This window comes from Bombina bombina, chromosome 2, assembly GCF_027579735.1.
Source record: "Bombina bombina isolate aBomBom1 chromosome 2, aBomBom1.pri, whole genome shotgun sequence".
In the NCBI taxonomy this organism is placed as follows: domain Eukaryota; kingdom Metazoa; phylum Chordata; class Amphibia; order Anura; family Bombinatoridae; genus Bombina; species Bombina bombina.
In genome coordinates this window covers 783,204,613-783,226,778 of record NC_069500.1, presented here as the reverse complement: position 1 = coordinate 783,226,778, position 22,166 = coordinate 783,204,613, and the positions used below count along the sequence as shown (strand labels likewise).

The window sequence follows — 22,166 nt, the reverse complement described above, 5'->3', positions numbered from 1 at the left end:
TGAGTATAATATATCTTGTACAGTGTAGCTGTAATCTGAAATACTTTGGCCAAACAGATTATCTTTTTAAGAATCTTTGCAGAACCATCAGACACCGGTGTTATTCAGATTATTTTTATATCAAGTCACATTTAGTATTTATTTTGTTATATGAATTATTTTATAAAACATTAAATTGTGTATTATATAGATTGTGTCACCATTGATCGCAAATTTCTGCACTAAATCAAATATCACTCCTACACAGTAGGCTAAGAGGCGCCACCCACACCCCACACATTAGCATTTTTGTCTCTCGATCACACACTGTGAGAAGAACGATCAATGGGTATGCCTTGTACTGTGGTCTTTTAGTTCAGTAGACACCACTGATGTTGTCTTTAGTGGCTTAGAAACCGGCAGAAATTTAGAGGTTTAAATGTTATAAAGTATATTAATATAACAATATTGGTTGTGCAAAGCTGGGGAATGGGTAGTAAAGGCGTTATCTATCTTTTTAAACAATAACAATTTTAGTGTAGACTGTCCCTTTAATAAATAATTATTTTTATTTTTGGAAAATAATGATGATCTAGTTTTAATTAGCTTTATACAGTTCTTAACACTAATATATAGTTGCGCCACACATCTCAGATTGTTTTGTATTTTATTGGTAAGGTTGTGAGGTTAACCTTTTTTTACATGTGTTGCTGGGCACTGTTTTAATTTTTAGGGCAGATCCTTTGATTCACTTTCAATAGATTTAACACTATGAAGAAAACCAGGTTACAGAATTAGATTTTTGGCGTTTCTAAGGTGAGTGGGGACAAAAATCTGGTTCTACATTTTACAATATTTCATAATCGGACATATGGTAAAGGAAATGTCTTCACTTTTAGCAAAGCTTCCACAAATTAAAAGAGATAAAAACATACCCCTAGATTTAAAACGCTGGTTTTGGCCGCCCGCTGGTATTTAGAGTCAGTCAGGAAAGGGTCTAACGCTCACTTTGCAGCCGCGACTTTTCCATACCGCAGATCCCCCTACGCCACATTTGCGTATCCTATCTTTTCAATGGGATCTTTCTAACGCCGGTATTTAGAGTCTTGGCTGAAGTGAGCGTTAGAACTCTACCGACAAGACTCCAGCCGCAGCAAAAAGCCAGGAGTTAAGAGCTTTCTGGGCTAACGTCGGTTCATAAAGCTCTTAACTACTGTGCTCTAAAGTACACTAACACAATCAGCCAATCAGATTGAGCTTGCATTCTATTGGCTGTTCCGATCAGCCAATAGAATGCAAGCTCAATCTGATTGGCTGATTGGATCAGCCAATCGGATTGAACTTGAATCTGATTGGCAGATTCCATCAGCCAATCAGAATTTTCCTACCTTAATTCCGATTGGCTGATAGAATCCTATAAGCCAATCGGAATTTGAGGGACGCCATCTTGGATGACGTCCCTTAAAGGAACCGTCATTCGTCGGGAAGTCGTCAGCCAGGATGGATGTTCCGCGTCAGCGGGATGAAGATGGATCTAGAAGAAAGAGCATTGAAGATGCCGCTTGATAGAAGACTTCAGCCGGATGATGGACCTCTTCAGCCCCCGCTTGGATCAAGACTTCAGCCGGATGATGGACCTCTTCAGCCCGATGATGGACCTCTTCAGCCCCCGCTTGGGCTTGGATGAAGATTTCGGAGCATCTTCTGGACGGATCGGTGATACCCGGCGTGGTGAAGATAAGGTAGGGAGATCTTCAGGGGCTTAGTGTTAGGTTTATTTAAGGGGGTTTAGGTTAGATTAGGGGTATGTGGTGGTGGGTTGTAATGTTGGGGGGTATTGTATGGGTTTTTTTACAGGCAAAAGAGCAGAATTCTTTGGGGCATGCCCTGCAAAAGGCCATTTTTAGGGCTGGTAAGGTAAAAGAGCTTTTCAATTTTTATTTTAGAATAGGGTAGGGCATTTTTTTATTTTGGGGGGCTTTGTTATTTTATTAGGGGGCTTAGAGTAGGTGTAATTAGCTTAAAATTGTTGTAATATTTTTATGTTTGTAAATAATTTTTTTATTTTTTTGTAACAGTTCTTTTTTTATTTTTTGTACTTTAGTTAGTTTATTTAATTGTATTTATTTGTAGGTATTTGTATGTAATTAATTTACTGATAGTGTAATGTTAGGTTTAATTGTAGATAATTGTAGGTATTTAATTTAATTTATTTATTGATAGTGTAGTGTTAGGTTTAATTGTAACTTAGGTTAGGATTTATTTTACAGGTAATTTTGTAATTATTTTAACTAGGTAGCTATTAAATAGTTATTAACTATTTAATAGCTATTGTACCTGGTTAAAATAAATACAAAGTTGCCTGTAAAATAAATATTAATCCTAAAATAGCTACAATATAATTATAATTTATATTGTAGCTATATTAGGGTTTATTTTACAGGTAAGTATTTAGCTTTAAATAGGAATAATTTATTTAATAAGAAATAATTTATTTCGTTAGATTTAAATTATATTTAACGTAGGGGGGTGTTAGTGTTAGACTTAGCTTTAGGTGTTAATAAATTTATTAGAGTAGCGGTGAGGTCCGGTCGGCAGATTAGGGGTTAATACTTGAAGTTAGGTGTCGGTGATGTTAGGGAGGGCAGATTAGGGGTTAATACTATTTATTATAGGGTTATTGAGGCGGGAGTGAGGCGGATTAGGGGTTAATAAATTTATTAGAGTAGCGGTGAGGTCCGGTCGGCAGATTAGGGGTTAATACTTGAAGTTAGGTGTCGGTGATGTTAGGGAGGGCAGATTAGGGGTTAATACTATTTATTATAGGGTTATTGAGGCGGGAGTGAGGCGGATTAGGGGTTAATAACTTTATTATAGTAGCGGTGAGGTCCGGTCGGCAGATTAGGGGTTAATAATTGTAGGTAGGTGGCGGCGACGTTGGGGATGGCAGATTAGGGGTTAATAAATATAATATAGGGGTCGGCGGTGTTAGGGGCAGCAGATTAGGGGTACATAGGGATAGCGTAGGTTGCGGCAGTGTACGGAGCGGTAGATTAGGGGTTAATAATAATATGCAGGGGACAGCGATAGCGGGGGCGGCAGATTAGGGGTTAATAAGTGTAAGGTTAGGGGTGTTTAGACTCGGGGTTCATGTTAGGGTGTTAGGTGCAGACTTAGGAAGTGTTTCCCCATAGGAAACAATGGGGCTGCGTTAGGAGCTGAACGCTGCTTTTTTACAGGTGTTAGGTTTTTTTTCAGCTCAAACGGCCCCATTGTTTCCTATGGGGGAATCCTGCACGAGCACGTTTTTGAAGCTGGCCGCGTCCGTAAGCACTGCTGGTATTTAGAGTTGCAGTGGCGGTAAATTATGCTCTATGCTCCCTTTTTGGAACCTAACGCAGACCTTCTGTGAACTCTAAATACCAGCTGTATTTAAAAGGTGCGGGGGGAAAAAAGCATGCATAGCTAACGCACCCCTTTGGCTGCAGAACTCTAAATCTAGCCGATACTATTCTTTATTTGGTAAATAAGGGCATTCTATTGCAAATTGCTCACTTTTATTTTTGGTTTTAAATGTGCTCAAAACATCAAATGGACAATCACATAGAACACTCATTACCCTGCTATTGACATTATAATTTTATAGAATTCCACTTTTGCCTCCAGGCAAATGAACTAAACAAGGAAGTTAAAAAAAAACCTGAATTTCGAAATAGTGTCTAAAAGAACAAACTAGGTTTGTAAGATCTATAGAAACAGTTTGCATTCTGAACATAACTGTCACTTTATGAGATATAGTAACACACTAGTGATCACATTCCATAAGTCTCTTCCTGTGTCACCACAAAGTTTCAGAGATCATGAGCATGTGGAGAATTAGTCAATCAATTCCTTAGGTGCTGGGCATCTAGGTGGTTCTGACACATTTTAAGCAGCAATGCCTGCAATTTATTTCCACTATGAAGCAAATTAATTGGTCAAATCATTGTCGTTTGTCATTAATGTGATGATTAATGAGATGGTAAATCCAGTTCAAATATTAAAATATTAAAAGACATTACTTTTGTGAAATCAGCAAAAAAGTTACAATGTGAAATATTTTCAAATTTGTGACATCAAAAAATATCGGTACACACAAGTTCTTATGATAAATAATTTATGGTATATTTGACAATAACAAGGTAAGTCATAAGAAGGAAGCAAAATATTACAAAATATATCCATATAATAATGTATATTTCACTCAGCTGAAAATTCATACTAATGCTAACATTAATGTTTTTGCTTCATATAAATAAAAGTCAGTTTGAGAGTTTCTGGTATCTGAGCATGTAAATATTTCTTCTAAACAGGGAGAATAATAATTTCAGTCAATAGGATTTGTGTCCTATACGTGCAGCCATGATTTATCCCCTGATCAGAAATCTGGTTCTGCACCCTTTCAGCTAAACACCTACACAAAATGATTGATTAGACCCTATGGGGCCCATTTATCAAGCTCCGAATGGAGCTTGTGGACACGTGTTTCTGGCGAGTCTTCAGACTCGCCAGAAACAGCAGATATGAAGCAGCGGTCTAAAGACCGCTGCTCCATAACCCTGTCCGCCTGCTCTGAGCAGGTGGACAGGAATCGCCGGAAATCAACCCGATCGAGTACGATCGGGTTGATTGACACCCCCCTGCTGGCGGCCCATTGGCCACGAGTCTGCAAGGGGCAGCATTGCACCAGCAGCTCTTGTGAGCTGCTGGTGCAATGCTGAATACGGAGAGCGTATTGCTCTCCGCAGTCAGGGAGGTCTTGCAGACCTGATCCACACTGTCGGATCAGGTCCACAAGACCTTTGATAAATAGGCCCCTATGACCCTGCAGTACTGCTTTCATCCCAATATGTACATCAGACTGATTGCCCAGTAGCCCCAATCAGACATATGCCCACCTCAAACCTCAGATAATATTCCTGATATTGTAGTCCTTCTGTTAACCAATTACCTATATCAGATCAGACCACATGGCCCTGCATCCACTATAACTGCTACATATTTACATCAAATTAAAACCTAGGTCCTATTACCCCACACATTACTATCTCTGTTCTGGGTCAGCAGATGTTAGTTCTTCCCCCACATACTGTGCAGTGTGTGTTTGGCCTTACTGTGTGAGGAGAGTGAGATGCCACTAGTCCCGGTTGCCATACTGCGTTGCATTCAGGCAGAATGGAATGTAAATGTTCTGAGAAGATGATCAGCACTAACAACTGTGTCCCTATCACTGCAGCTCATCAGAAACCATGAATGAAGACATTTACATATCTGGTTTTGTTTACATTTTACTGAATAGCTGGCAGAAATACAGGATGGTCTGGTTCAGTACTGGACACTTGGCAACCCTGCTTGTCAACATACATTTGAGCTTCACTAATGACCTTTATCAAGCTGCCCTATCCATTGAAAACCAAAAATAAAATTATCTTTTTTTTTTAGATATTTTTATTGGGTTTTTCATTTTAAGTAAAGAAAAATATTAACAGTTGTTAAGAATCAATAAGAGTTACAATTCACAGGGAAGACTAAATAAATAAATCACCATGTTGTATCCATGCGGATAAAGACTATACAGTGAAACCAACGTTTTATTATTATAATCTAAAGCAATTGCTCTAATTTATCCAAAGGAACAGAAAATGTAATAAGCTCAACACAGGAATCTTTTTTTTTGTTTCTAAAGAAACCTAAAGCTTAATTATCAATCATTTATAGACTGTCAAAAAATAACTTAGTTTGCCTTCCATATATAGAATTCACATATAGTAAATACCTAACGGTAGTGCTGTGTATATAGAAAGTAGTTATGTTACCATTCTTAAGGAACATGCAGCATATTCCTATTCTGTTAAAGAATAACATATATATTTATATATATATATACATACACATAAATATATATATATACATACACATAAATATATATATATACATACACATAAATATATATATATATATAAACAATCATGGTTGGCATCACTCATGATCCCCATTGGAATGCCTCTTCCCAAGGTGGCAATATATCTGTATAGTAGGCACTCTCCAGGTAAATATAATATAAACAAACTTTTATTAGCTATAATGTTTCTGGGCTTTACCCCCTTTATCAGAGAGTGTTGCCTGTGGACTACTATATAGATATAAATATAGATAGATAGATAGATAGATAGATAGATAGATAGATAGATAGATAGATAGATAGATACACAGACACACACAGGGCTTAAATTTCTACTATAGCAGCAAACAAGTAAAAAAGTTGACTTTTTCCTATATTTTAATGGATTTGAACCCCAAAATTTGTCTTTCACGATTCGGATAGGGCATGCAATTTTAAATATCTTTAAAATTAACTTCTATTAGCAATTTTCTTGGTTCTCTTGGTATCGTTTGTTGAAAATCAGGGATGTATGCTTAGAAGTCGGCCCATTTTTGGAGCACTATATGGCAGCAGTTCTGCAAGAATGGTATCCATTTACAAGAGCACTAGGTGGCAGCACTATTTCCTGTCATAAAGTGCTCCAGATGAATACCTAGGTATCTCTTCAACACAGAATATCATCGGAACAAAGCAAATTTGATAATAGAAGTAAATTGGAAAGTTTTTTTTAAATGGTATGTTCTGTCTGAATCACACAATAAAATAAATGTGTGAGTGTGGGTATGCATGAAAAGTGATTATATTATTTTATGACATACTCGTTGTGCACATCTCATAGGAAATTTTTCTTATTCATTTCTCAGCAACTTTAAATACCTGTGACCATCCCAGTAATGGAGAAAAAAAAGTGCATTATTGTAGCACACTAGCCCACCATAGTGGAATGAAGTTAATTGTATAATAAAGAAGGGGGGAACTAATAATTAAAACTTAACTTTTATTAAGTAAGATAAAAGGTACCCACTTAAAACATAAGTAAAAAACTCATATACACACAAGCACACTACCTACTCAGAATAAGCTATATTCTCTTCAGGATAGAGCCGGAAAAAAACTAATTGAAAACGTAAAAATTAAGTGGGTAGTGCTAAAAACGAAATAAAGACTACTCTAATTCTCATCAGCCCTGCAAGAGAAAAAAAAATCCCTATTGTAACTATTAAGAATTTTTAACTATTGTACAGCTGGACTAAATGAGATTCATATAAAGGAACCAAGCGTTTCCGCTTGCCTCTACAGCAACTATTATAGTACCCAGCTCAGCCCCAAAAAGAAAATTCTATTTGTGATATATGTTCAGAGTATAACTATATTCACTGCATAATTAATATACATATCAAAGGAATCCCAGTTATACCAACGCAAGCTAAAGAAGATTTACAGTATCTCAAGAATAATTTCCAATACATTTTAAAACCCCACTTACTATTAAGTTGTGATTGTGCTTTCTTTTTCATCCAGCCCAAGTGCTTTTCCATGTTGTGTGTTTTCAATGTAATTAGAGCAAAAATAAAGAAAACGATCAGGAGAATTAGTCTGTAATGCTGCTTCCTACAAAGTGACATGTTTGTCCTGTGACTATAAAACAGAATCTGAGGCTTGCTTGCTGGACACCTTGTTTATAGCACAGTAACCACACCTTAAGCACTGTTTGCCTACAGCATTCATGTGAGTGATAAAGGTGTAAAGGTGGATTAGGAGCATATAGGATATAGATAGATAGCTAGATAGCTAGATAGATAGATAGGTAGGTAGATAGGTATTTGTAATTTCAGGATTTTACTGTAAAAATATATTTGTGTGTAGATGTGTGTGTATACACTTGGTATATGCTCAGTGTGTGGAGTATTGTGTATTTGTGTGTAAAAAGCAGTAAAATATTGTCATCAGTTGATATGTATTATTCAATATTATATTACTTAAAGGGACACTAAACCCAAATTTGTTCTTTAATGCTTCAGATAGAGCATGCAATTTTAAGCAACTTTCTAATTTACTCCAATTATAATTTTTTCTTTGTTCTCTTGCTATATTTATTTAAAAAAGGAGGAATGTAAAACTTAGGAGCCGGGTTTAGTATCCCTTTAACACTGAGACAATTTTTTTTTTCTCTTTGTTAAATTATTATGATGTAAGAATATCCTCTTCACACACCATTTGCATACAGAGTTTCAAAAACTTTTGAAATGCTAGATATATGTTATAGGGTAACATCTTAGCACACATGCAAGCTCTATTAAGGTGTGATTTTGCTATTTCTTATAATAGTGCTCCTGGTAGGGCCATAGAAGTAGGACATTAGTTAAAATACCTTTTAGCAATTTATGTCAAAGAAACTTTGTGACGCAATTAAAGTACAAGTTGTTCTACAGAGTGCTGAAAACAAACTTTCCCAGCGGCAGTATATTTGCATAATCAATAAATGCATGATCATAAGACAATGTAATAGCACTTAGTCTGAACTTTAAATGAGTAGATTTCAAAGTTATGTCTATTTCCATTCCTCCTGTATCATGTAACAGCCATCAGCCAATCACAAATGCATGTATGTATATTCTGTGAAGAAATTACCCCATAAACAGGGTTCCAATAGATTTATCAGACTCTGCCAAAGAGAAACCTATTGGATATATAAATTTGGCACACTCTTTCCAGGGGGGTTAAACAAAAATATAGATATGGCAGCTTTTTAAGATGTATCACATATACATATATATTCACTATCTTTCTCTATATATTGTATATGGTTTTATTTGTGAAGTGTGATCCTTGAATATGTAAATTATGCTACCTCCTACCCACATTCCACACTATAAATATAGTGAGGACATCATTTAGTATCTAGAACACAGGATTGATTAAATAGTGTCTATTTACACACATCAATACATGAGGTATATTTATATAGATTCATGTTAGCATTACACTCCCCTATCTCACTAGATTAATAGTCACATAAAGTTCACATACTTCTAATTATCCACACCTCTCTGACCTAATATCCCTTTAGTATCACAATTTTACTTACGTAACAATACACATCGCCCACTACCCAGCACTTTATTTTTACAATATATATTTATTACATTTTATAACATAAATACATCCGAAACAAAACATAAATACAATTGTATTTTGTCTGTTCGACATCACATTTTCTTGTGTAATCTTTTACTTAAAAATACATCATTTTCAAAAGTTTTTCAAGGCACAGTACAGTATAATGATATAACGTTTGAAAATACAAAATAAAGGTGCCTATATAAATCAGATACAAAGCATTTTAAAACATGTAATGATTTATACAGCATAAAGAAGTATTTGAACAAAGTCTGATATTTTAAGTTGTGTCCTTATTCTATATACTAGGTCCAAGGTTTTCTCAGGTAACAGTAAATTAAAAATTAGTTCCTGACACAATTATGTATTTAATGAACACCGCCGCCGCACATCGATAAATGCAGACAGCATATGCTGTCGGCATTTATCATTGCACAAGCATTTCTCCTGAAATGCTTGTGCAATACCACCCCTGCACATTCGCTGGCAATTGGCTGCTAGCAGGGGGTGTAAATCAACCCAATCGTATCCGATTGGGCTGATTGCTGTCTGTCACCTCAGAGGTGGCGGACGAGCTAAGGAGCAGCGGCCCTACCAAATTCCAAGAAGCACTAAATCTATATTCCTGAAAGGGAATATAATAATGTCCTGTTCTTCCTTCGATAAAGATCTAATATAGACCATTTTCCAAAGAACAACAGGATTTGTGATTCAAAGTTAGTATCTGTATCTCTCTGTTTTATAATACATTGTTTTTTGATGAATACCATTATTTCTGGAAATTTGGGTACTAATTTGTTTTTCCATTTATGAAAAATGAGACTCCTTATGGATTAAATAAGGGTGTTAACAAATGTATTACTACCTGAGTCTGAAGTGCAGGAGGAGAGAAAGACTAATTTGGACTTGGAGAAGTTAAAGGACATTATCTTTAAGGCATTTTTAAGCCTCTACTTTTAACCAAAGTTGGTTTATTTTTGGACAGTCCCAGAGCATATGCATTAGGTCTGCTCCTAATAATTGACACTTAGGACATTTATTAAAATGTATGCCATTTATATCCTGTATATGGGGTGTAGTATGTCATATATAGTAGTTTCAAATGTGATTCTCTCCAAGATGCAGATAATGTACTGTCAAAAAAATTATTAATAGATTTCTTAATGTCATAGATGGCAATATTCTTGAATAAAGGCTGGGATTTAGATGCAATATATAATAAATGTTCCTCTCCTTTCAATAAAGACAATATTTTTTATCAAGGGGAAATTGAGAAGAGACCCTTTTTGGCCATCGTTATCCACAAATCTGGTCTATCCCAGGTCCAGCCATGTAATACAATGATACTAAAGATATAGGCCCCAAGTTATAATAGTCTGGCAGACCTGATCCGACAGTGCGGATCAGGTCCGCCAGACTTCGCTGACTACGGCGAGCAATACGCTTGCCGTATTCAGCATTGCACCAGCAGCTCACAAGAGCTGCTGGTGCTACGCCACCCCCTGCAGACTCGCGGCCGCCAGCAGGGGGGTGTCAATCAACCCGATCGTACTTGATCGGGTTGATTTCCGGCGATGTGTGTCCGCCGGCTCAGAGCAGGCGGACAGGTTATGGAGCAGCAGTCTTTGTGACCGCTGCTTCATAACTGGTGTTTCTGGCGAGCCTGCAGGCTCGCCAGAAACACGGAGCATCAAGCTCCATACGGAGCTTGATACATATGCCCCATAATGCCTTATATGAAGATAGGCAAACAAATCTTTATTATCTAGAAGATACTCCTCTTTCAGATCTGAAAAAGATTTGACTACTTTGCAGGGGGAATTTACAAACTGTGGCCTAGATTTGGAGTTTGGCGGTAGATGGGCTGTTAATGCTCCGCGGGCTTTTTTCTGGCCGCACCATAAAATTAACTCTGGTATCGAGAGTTCAAAAAAATGCTGCGTTAGGCTCCAAAAAAGGAGCGTAGAGCATTTTTACCGCAAATGCAACTCTCGATACCAGAGTTGCTTACGGACGCGGCCAGCCTCAAAAACGTGCTCGTGCACGATTCTCCCATAGGAAACAATGGGGCTGTTTGAGCTGAAAAAAAACCTAACACCTGCAAAAAAGCAGCGTTCAGCTCCTAACGCAGCCCCAATGTTTCCTATGGGGAAACACTTCCTACGTCTGCACCTAACACCCTAACATGTACCCCGAGTCTAAACACCCCTAACCTTACACTTATTAACCCCTAATCTGTCGCCCCCGCTATCGCTGACCCCTGCATTATATTATTAACCCCTAATCTTCCGCTCCGTAAACCGCCGCAACTTACATTATCCCTATGTACCCCTAATCTGCTGCCCCTAACACCGCCGACCCCTGTATTATATTTATTAACCCCTAACCTGCCCCCCACAACGTCGCAGACACCTGCCTACACTTATTAACCCCTAATCTGCCGAGCGGACCTGAGCGCTACTATAATAAAGTAATTAACCCCTAATCCGCCTCACTAACCCTATAATAAATAGTATTAACCCCTAATCTGCCCTCCCTAACATCGCCGACACCTAACTTCAATCATTAACCCCTAATCTGCCGACTGGAGCTCACCGCTATTCTAATAAATGTATTAACCCCTAAAGCTAAGTCTAACCCTAACACTAACACCCCCCTAAGTTAAATATAATTTAAATCTAACGAAATTAATTAACTCTTATTAAATAACTTATTCCTATTTAAAGCTAAATACTTACCTGTAAAATAAATCTTAATATAGCTACAATATAAATTATAATTATATTGTAGCTATTTTAGGATTTATATTTATTTTACAGGCAACTTTGTAATTATTTTAACCAGGTACAATAGCTATTAAATAGTTAAGAACTATTTAATAGTTACCTAGTTAAAATAATTACAAATTTACCTGTAAAATAAATCCTAACCTAAGTTATAATTAAACCTAACACTACCCTATCAATAAATTAATTAAATAAACTACCTACAATTACCTACAATTAAACCTAACACTACACTATCAATAAATAAATTAAATACAATTGCTACAAATAACTACAATTACATAAACTAACTAAAGTACAAAAAATAAAAAAGAACTAAGCTACATAAAATAAAAAAATATTTACAAACATAAGAAAAATATTACAACAATTTTAAACTAATTACACCTACTCTAAGCCCCCTAATAAAATAACAAAGACCCCCAAAATAAAAAATTCCCTACCCTATTCTAAATTAATAAATGTAAAAGCTCTTTTACCTTACCAGCCCTGAACAGGGCCCTTTGCGGGGCATGCCCCAAGAAAATCAGCTCTTTTGCCTGTAAAAAAAACATACAATACCCCCCCCAACATTACAACCCACCACCCACATACCCCTAATCTAACCCAAACCCCCCTTAAATAAACCTAACACTAAGCCCCTGAAGATCTTCCTACCTTATCTTCACCATACCAGGTTCACCGATCGGTCCAGAAGAGCTCCTCCGATGTCCTGATCCAAGCCCAAGCGGGGGTCTGAAGAGGTCCATGATCCGGCTTCCGATTGAAGTCTTCATCCAAGCGGCATCCATCCGGAGCGAAGCGGCGGCATCCTGAAGACCTCCACCGCGGAACATCCATCCTGGCCGACGACTGAACGACGAATGACGGTTCCTTTAAATGACGTCATCCAAGATGGCGTCCCTCGAATTCCGATTGGCTGATAGGATTCTATCAGCCAATCGGAATTAAGGTAGGAATATTCTGATTGGCTGATGGAATCAGCCAATCAGAATCAAGTTCAATCCGATTGGCTGATCCAATCAGCCAATCAGATTGAGCTCGCATTCTATTGGCTGTTCCGATCAGCCAATAGAATGCAAGCTCAATCTGATTGGCTGATTGGATCAGCCAATAGGATTGAACTTGATTCTGATTGGCTGATTCCATCAGCCAATCAGAATTTTCCTACCTTAATTCCGATTGGCTGATAGAATCCTATCAGCCAATCGGAATTCAAGGGACGCCATCTTGGATGACGTCCCTTAAAGGAACCGTCATTCGTCGGGAGACAACGGAAGAAGAGGATGGATCCGCGTCGGCTGCTTCAAGATGGACCCGCTCCGCACCGGATGGAAGAAGATCGAAGATGCCGCTTGGAGAAGATGTTTGCCGGTCCGAATGTCCTCTTCTTGCCGGATAGGAGGAAGACTTTGGAGCCTCTTCTGGACCTCTTCAGCACCGGATGCCAGGACGGATCGGTGATACCTGGATGGTGAAGACAAGGTAGGAAGATCTTCAGGGGCTTAGTGTTAGGTTTATTTAAGGGGGGTTTGGGTTAGATTAGGGGTATGTGGGTGGTGGGTTGTAATGTTGGGGGGGGGTATTGTATGTTTTTTTTTACAGGCAAAAGAGCTGATTTTCTTGGGGCATGCCCCGCAAAGGGCCCTGTTCAGGGCTGGTAAGGTAAAAGAGCTTTGAAATTTATTAATTTAGAATAGGGTAGGGAATTTTTTATTTTGGGGGTCTTTGTTATTTTATTAGGGGGCTTAGAGTAGGTGTAATTAGTTTAAAATTGTTGTAATATTTTTCTTATGTTTGTAAATATTTTTTTATTTTTTGTAACTTAGTTCTTTTTAATTTTTTGTACTTTAGTTAGTTTATGTAATTGTAGTTATTTGTAGCAATTGTATTTAATTTATTTATTAATAGTGTAGTGTTAGGTTAATTGTAGGTAATTGTAGGTAGTTTATTTAATTAATTTATTGATAGGGTAGTGTTAGGTTTAATTATAACTTAGGTTAGGATTTATTTTACAGGTAAATTTGTTATTATTTTAACTAGGTAACTATTAAATAGTTCTTAACTATTTAATAGCTATTGTACCTGGTTAAAATAATTACAAAGTTGCCTGTAAAATAAATATTAATCCTAAAATAGCTACAATGTAATTATAATTTATATTGTAGCTATATTAGGATTTATTTTACAGGTAAGTATTTAGCTTTAAATAGGAATAAGTTATTTAATAAGAGTTAATTTATTTCGTTAGATGTAAATTATATTTAAGTTAGGGGGGGTGTTAGTGTTAGGGTTAGACTTAGCTTTAGGGGTTAATCCATTTATTATAGTAGCGATGAGCTCCGGTCGTCAGATTAGGGGTTAATAATTGAAGTTAGGTGTCGGCGATGTTAGGGAGGGCAGATTAGGGGTTAATACTATTTATGATAGGGTTAGTGAGGCGGGTTAGGGGTTAATAACTTTATTATAGTAGCGCTCAGGTCCGCTCGGCAGATTAGGGGTTAATAAGTGTAGGCAGGTGTCGGCGACGTTGAGGGGGGCAGATTAGGGGTTAATAAATATAATATAGGGGTCGGCGGTGTTAGGGGCAGCAGATTAGGGGTACATAAGGATAACGTAGGTGGCGGCGCTTTGCGGTCGGCAGATTAGGGGTTAATTATTGTAATTAGCTGGCGGCGACGTTGTGGGGGGCAGGTTAGGGGTTAATAAATATAATATAGGGGTCGGCGGGGTTAGGGGCAGCAGATTAGGGGTACATAAGTATAATGTAGGTGGCGGTCGGCAGATTAGGGGTTAAAAAAATTTAATCGAGTGGCGGCGATGTGGGGGGACCTCGGTTTAGGGGTACATAGGTAATTTATGGGTGTTAGTGTACTTTAGAGTACAGTAGTTAAGAGCTTTATGAACCGGCGTTAGCCCAGAAAGCTCTTAACTCCTGCTTTTTTCCGGCGGCTGGAGTTTTGTCGTTAGATGTCTAACGCTCACTTCAGAAACGACTCTAAATACCGGCGTTAGAAAGATCCCATTGAAAAGATAGGATACGCAATTGACGTAAGGAAAAGTCGCGGCTGAAAAGTGAGCGTTAGACCCTTTAATCACTGACTCCAAATACCGGCGGTAGCCTAAAACCAGCGTTAGGAGCCTCTAACGCTGGTTTTCACGGCTAACGCCAAACTCTAAATCTAGCCATGTGTTAGCTTAGTGAGTCCCAGACTAGCCCATTTTTTAAACACATTAGTGTAAATTCCCGAGGTAAAATCATGGTTCCCTCTAATAATCTGATGGTTAGAGATCGCATAGTTAAGACCCAGTAATGAACAGATCTTATACCAGGCTAAAAGGAGATTGTAAACCGATTTAAAGTGTTTAATTAATCTAGGAATAGTTTTAGGATTACAATGTAGGATAGCTATAGAGGGATATGGGTGCAGTGCATTTTCCTCCAGTTCTTAATGTGAAAAATAATTTAAGTTCCCCAGCCAACCCACCACAAATCTCCCCAAGGAAATTAGGCTATAAAGTTTGAGATCAGGAAGTGCTAGGCCACCATCCTTTTTGGGTAAGAATAGTCTTTTCAAAGCAATTCTAGATTTATTTCCTTGCCAGATAAAGTGAGAGAGTGATGTATAGAAATTGTGAAGATTTTTCTTTTTGATAATGATTGGAATATTTTTTATTACATAAAGTATCTTGGGAAAAGAGATCCTTTTAAATAAAAGCTACTCTACCTGAAATGCTTAAAGGGAGATTATGCCAATGTAGTAATTCCTCTTTAATCTTAGAGAGTATTTTTATGTTATTCAATCTGTACCAATCACAGGGTTCTCGAGAAATGTTAATTCTGAGGTATTTAAATGAGTGAGTTGCAGTCTTAAATGGTGTAACTATCTTAGATGTGTAATCTTCCTTAAGCCAGAACTTTTCTGATTTTGTAGTATTAACTTTATAACCCAAAAATTAGCTAAATATCTCAATCTCGTGTAAAAATTGTGGAATATTCTTAGAAAGATTTGAGATGCAGATTAAAAGATTGTCTGCATAGAGAGCAAGTTTGACTTTCTTTGTGCCAATCCTAATGCCCTCGATTCTTTGGCGAATAGCTATAGCCAGCGATTCTATAGCTATGATGAATAAAAGAGGAGAGAACGGGCAACCCTGTCTTGTACCTTGCTTTAAATTTATGTTCCCTGATAAGTGTCCATTAACTAGCAGGGTGGTTTTAGAATTATCATAGATATTCTTCACAAATTGTAAAAAATGCCCTTGGAAGCCAAATCTCTTTAAAGAGAAAAATATGTGATTATGGTGTACAGAGTCAAACGCCTTCTCTGTATCCAAAGTAACAGTCATATCCTTAACCAATTTTAATTAGGTTAAATCTGTTGTCTTTTATTTGAAGATAGTCTATTATAAGAAATAATTCTCTGATTTTTTCTGAAGCATTCCTTCCTTTAAGAAAACCAACTTGATCAGAATTAATGATTTGATTTAAAGGATTTTGGAGCCTGTTAGCAATAATAGTAATTCAAATTTTATAATCCGATTTCAACAGAGCTATTGGTCTATATGATCCCATATCATGGGGATTTTTACCCTTTTTCAAAATTAAAGTAGTCCAGGAAGCAGAGAAGGCGCTTGAACATAATTCGTTATTTATTTAATAATAATTAAAAAGCTTTTTAAGATATGGGATAATATAAGGCTTCAGAATTTTATTAAATTAGTTAGGAAGTAAGCCTGGTCCCGGTGTTTTATGTAAAGATACAGGGGCCTATTTATTAAAGGTCTTGCGGACCTAATCCAACAGTGCGGATCAGGTCCGCAAGACCTCGCTGAATGCGGAGAGCAATACACTCTCCGCATTTAACATTGCACCAGCAGCTCACAAGAGCTGCTGGTGCAACGCCGCCCCCTGCTGACTCGTGGACAATCGGCCGCCAGCAGGGAGGTATTAATCAACCCGATCGTACTCGATCGGGTTGATTTCCGGCGATTCCTGTCCACCTCATCAGAGCAGGTGGACAGGGTTATGGAGCAGAGGTCTTTAGATCGCTGCTTCATAACTGCTGTTTCTGGCGAGTCTGAAGACTCGCCAGAAACACGGGCCCAGAAGCTCTATTCAGAGCTTGATAAATGGGCCCCACAGAGTCTATACTATCTGAAATCTCTATCTGTGATAGGAGAGTTAATTAAAGATATAAAGAGGAAAAAAATGATAGGATTTCCTTTGGCGCCTTATAGATGTTACCGTCTATTTGAATTGCTTCAATACTTTGGGAACTAGTGAAGTTAATCTGGCAAAAGATGTACCTGTCTTTTTTTTGTGTCTATAGTATTTAGCTTGCATTTTTAACTCAGTTAATGTAGTAGAATTAATAAGTAAGGTGTCCCGTTCTTTCTTAGTATTAATTTATTTAGACCAATTTTCTTTAGAGGAGTTAAAAAGATAGGAATTATATCATATAGGAGGTTATTAGAACTGCCTTAGCAGTTTGCCAAAATAACTCAGGGTTCTCTATGTGTGCTTGATTAACCCCATTGGGGCCTAGTTATCAAGCCGTCAACCTCAAATACTCTGGAATTCCGCAGCGTATTTGTGGCGAGGCTGATTCGCCTTAGTTATCAAAGGCTAGATCCCGGCAAAAGTAGAATTTTGTGACGTAAACTTCGATCCGCCGGACTCAGTCCGACACAGATCGATTCTTACGTCACTCCAGATGTTCCGCACACAAGTGCGGCACAATCTGACTACTTTTGCTAGTTATCAAAAAACTAGCAGGTACACTTGGCACTTTTACGGCCCAGCGTACCTGGTTTTCAAACCGCCACCCTGGAGGCGGAGGATCCCATAGGAATCAATGGGAGTCTGACCATAGCGAAAGTACAAGTTCGCTGCTGCCAGACATCCCATTGATTCCTATGGGAGCTGTCTACACCTAACACCCTAACATGTACCCCGAGTCTAAACACCACTAATCTGTCCCCCCTACACCGCCGCAACTAAATAAAGTGTTTAACCCCTAAACCGCCGCTCCCGGAGCCCACCGCAAGCTACTCTATACATATTAACCCCTAAACCGCCGCTCCCGGAGCCAACCGCAACTATAATAAATGTCTTAACCCCTAAACCGCCGCTCCCGGAGCCCACCGCCACCTACATTATACCTAGTAACCCCTATCCTGCCCCCCCTATACCGTCGCCCTCTATAATAAAGTTATTAACCCCTATCCTGCTGATCCCGCACCTCGCCGCAAATAAATAGTTTAACCCCTAAACCGCCGCTCCCTGAACCCGCCGCAACCTATATTAAATTTATTAACCCCTATCCTGCCCCCCCTACACCGTTGCCACCTATAATAAATTTATTAACCCCTATCCTGCCCCCCCTACACCGTCGCCACCTATAATAAATTTATTAACCCCTATCCTGCCCCCCACTACACCGCCGCCACTGTAATAAAATTATTAACCCCTAAACCTAAGTCTAACACTAACCCTAACACCCCCCTAACTTAAATATTAATTAAATCAATCTAAATAATATTTCTCTTATTAACTAAGTTAATCCTATTTAAAACTAAATACTTACCTGTAAAATAAACCCTAATATAGCTACAATATAAATAATAATTATATTGTAGCTATCTTAGGATTTATTTTTATTTTACAGGTAACGTTCAATTTATTTTAACTAGGTACAATAGCTATTAAATAGTTATTAACTATTTAATAGCTTACCTAGCTAAAATAAAGAGAAATGTACCTGTAAACTAAAAACTAACCTAAGTTACAATTACACCTAACACTACACTATACTTTAATAAATTATTCCTATTTAAAACTAAATACTTACCTGTAAAATAAACCCTAAGATAGCTACAATATAATTAATAATTACATTGTAGCTATCTTAGGATTTATATTTATTTTACAGGTAACTTTGTATTTATTTTAGCTAGTTAGAATAGTTATTAAATAGTTATTAACTATTTAATAACTACCTAGCTAAAAGAAATACAAAATTACCTGTAAAATAAATCCTAACCTAAGTTACAATTAAACCTAACACTACACTATCATTACATTAATTAAATAAATTAACTACAAATAACAACAATTAAATACAATTACATAAACTAACTAAAGTACAAAAAATAAAAAAAGCTAAGTTACAAAAAATAAAAAAAATAAGTTACAAACATTTAAAAAATATTACAACAATTTTAAGCTACTTACACCTAATCTAAGCCCCCTAATAAAATAACAAACCCCCCAAAATAAAAAAATGCCCTACCCTATTCTAAATTAAAAAAGTTCAAAGCTCTTTTACCTTACCAGCCCTTAAAAGGGCCTTTTGAGGGGGCATGCCCCAAAGAATTCAGCTCTTTTGCCTGTAAAAGAAAAATACAACCCCCCCCAACATTAAAACCCACCACCACATACCCCTAATATAACCCAAACCCCCCTTAAAATAACCTAACACTAATCCCCTGAAGATCATCCTACCTTGAGTCGTCTTCACTCAGCCGAGCAGCGATGGAACCGAAGTGGACATCCGGAGCGGAAGAAGTTATCCTCCAAGCGGCGCTGAAGAAATCTTCCATCCGATGAAGTGATCCTCCAAGCGGCGCTGAAGAAGTCTTCGATCCGGGCGATGTCATCTTCCAAGAGGTGCTGAAGAAGTCTTCTATCCGGGCGATGTCATCTTCCAAGCCGGGTCTTCAATCTTCATCCCGCCGACACGGAACATCCTTCTTTACCGACGAACTACCGACGAATGAAGGCTCCTTTAAGGGACGTCATCCAAGATGGCGTCCCTTCAATTATGATTGGCTGATAGGATTCTATCAGCCAATCGGAATTAAGGTAGGAAAAATCTGATTGGCTGATTGAATCAGCCAATCAGATTCAAGTTCAATCCGATTGGCTGATCCAATCAGCCAATCAGATTGAGCTTGCATTCTATTGGCTGATCGGAACAGGGTTATTAGGGTTTATTTTACAGGTAAGTATTTAGTTTTAAATAGGATTAACTTAGTTAATAAGAGAAATACTATTTAGATTTATTTAATTAATATTATTTAATTAATATTTAAGTTAGGGGGGTGTTAGGGTTAGTGTTAGACTTAGGTTTAGGGGTTAATAATTTTATTACAGTGGCGGCGGTGTAGTGGGGGGCAGGATAGGGGTTAATAAATTTAATATAGGTTGCGGCGGGTTCAGGGAGCGGCGGTTTAGGGGTTAAACTATTTATTTATTTGCGGCGAGGTGCAGGATCAGCAGGATAGGGGTTAATAACTTTATTATAGAGGGCAACGGTATAGGGGGGGCAGGATAGGGGTTACTAGGTATAATGTAGGTGGCAGCGGTGTCCGGGAGCGGCGGTTTAGGGGTTAATACATTTATAAGAGTTGCGGCGGGGTCTAGGAGTGGCGGTTTAGGGGTTAGTAACTTTATTTTGTTGCGGGGGGCTCCGGGGGCGCCGGTATAGGGGGTAGAACAGTGTAGTTTAGTGTGGGAGCTTAGTGACAGGCTAGCAAGAAAGCTGTCAAAAAGCCGAAGAGCAGCGAGATCGGATGAGTGATAACTCTCACAGTCCGCTGTTCATCGCCCCATACTTGGTGTGCGGCTTTTTTACAGCTTTTTTGATAACTTAGGCGAATTTTGGCAGGTCCGCGGCGGCGATGTGAGGCGAGCTTAGGCGGGCGTATTGGGCCGGCGAAGGCAGGAAAAGTAGACACGTTGATAACTAGGCCCCTTAATGACCACAGCACTTTTCCATTTTCTGTCCGTTTGGGACCAAGGCTATTTTTACATTTTTGAGGTGTTTGTGTTTAGCTGTAATTTTCCTCTTACTCGTTTACTGTACCCACACATATTATATATCGTTTTTCTCGCCATTAAATGGACTTTCTAAAGATACCATTATTTTCATCATATCTTATAATTTACTATAAAAATAAATGATAAAATATGAGGAAAAAATGGAAAAAAACACACTTTTTCTAACTTTGACCCCCAAAATCTGTTACATATCTACAACCACCAAAAAACACCTACACTAAATAGTTTCAAAATTTTGTCCAGAGTTTAGAAATACCCAATGTTTACATGTTCTTTCCTTTTTTTGCAAGTTATAGGGCCATAAATACAAGTAGCACTTTGCTATTTCCAAACCACTTTTTTTTTTTTAAATTAGCGCTAGTTAAATTAGAACACTGATATCTTTCAGGAATCCCTGAATATCCCATGACATGTATATATTTTTTTTTAGAAGACATTCCAAAGTATTGATCTAGGCCAATTTTGGTATATTTCATGCCACCATTTCACTGCCAAATGTGATCAAATAAAACAAATCATTCACTTTTTCAAATTTTTTTTTTTACAAACTTTAGGTTTCTCACTGAAATTATTTACAAACAGCTTGTACAATTATGGCATAAATGGTTGTAAATTTTTCTCTGGGATCCCCTTTGTTCAGAAATAGCAGACATATATGTCTTTGGAGTTGCTTTTTAGTAATTTGAAGGCCGCTAAATGCCATTGCGCACCACACATGTATTATGCCCAGCAGTGAAGGGGTTAATTAGGGAGCACGTAGGGAGCTTTTTGGGGTAATTTTAGCTTTAGTGCAGTGTAGTAGACAACCCAAAGTATTGATCTAGGCCCATTTTGGTATATTTTATGCCACCATTTCACCGCCAAATGCGATCAAATTAAAAAAAAAGTTAAATTTTTCCAAATTTTAGGTTTCTCACTGAAATCATTTACAAACAGCTTGTGTAATTATGGCACAAATGGTTGTAAATGCTTCTCTGGGATCCCCTTTGCTCAGAAATAGCAGACATATATGGCTTTGGCATTGCTTTTTGGTATTTAGAAGGCCGCTAAATGCCGCTGCGCATCACACGTGTATTATGGCTAGCAGTGAAGGGGTTAATTAGGTAGCTTGTAGGGTTAATTTTAGCTTTAGTGTAGAGATCAGGCTCCCACCTGACACATTACCCCCCCCCCCTGATCCCTCCCAAACAGCTCTCTTACCTCCCCCACCCCACAATTGTCCCCGCCATCTTAAGTACTGGCAGAAATTCTGCCAGTACTAAAATAAAAGGCATCCTTTTTTCTTTCTTTTTTTTTCCTGTGCATATTTACATATGCTGCTGTGTAGGATCACCCCCTTAGCCCCCAACCTCCCTGCCCCCCCAACAGCTCTCTAACCTCCCCCTCTACCTTCTTTGTAGCCATCTTGGGTACTGGCAGCTGTCTGCCAGTACCCAGTTTACAATATTTTTTCTCTTTTTTATTTTATTTTTTATTTTTTTCTGTAGTGTAGCTTCCCCTCGACCAACCCCCA

The 22,166-nt window shown here is 37.9% G+C and overlaps 1 protein-coding gene across 2 annotated transcripts in view; it reads right to left on the bottom strand.

Annotated features, from left to right (window-relative positions):
* Nucleotides 1-7,533, bottom strand: part of LOC128649597 (beta-1,4-galactosyltransferase 2-like) — a 109,537-nt gene extending 102,004 nt beyond the window's left edge. For both annotated transcript variants that reach the window (XR_008400681.1, XM_053702953.1), the window contains exon 1: nt 7,389-7,533. Coding sequence is in view for 1 of the 2 variants with exons in the window: in XM_053702953.1 (XP_053558928.1) it covers nt 7,389-7,527 (139 nt within the window). In the remaining variant the exon portion in view is untranslated. The remainder of the gene's footprint in view (nt 1-7,388) is intronic.
* Between the last annotated feature and the right edge of the window lie 14,633 nt (nt 7,534-22,166).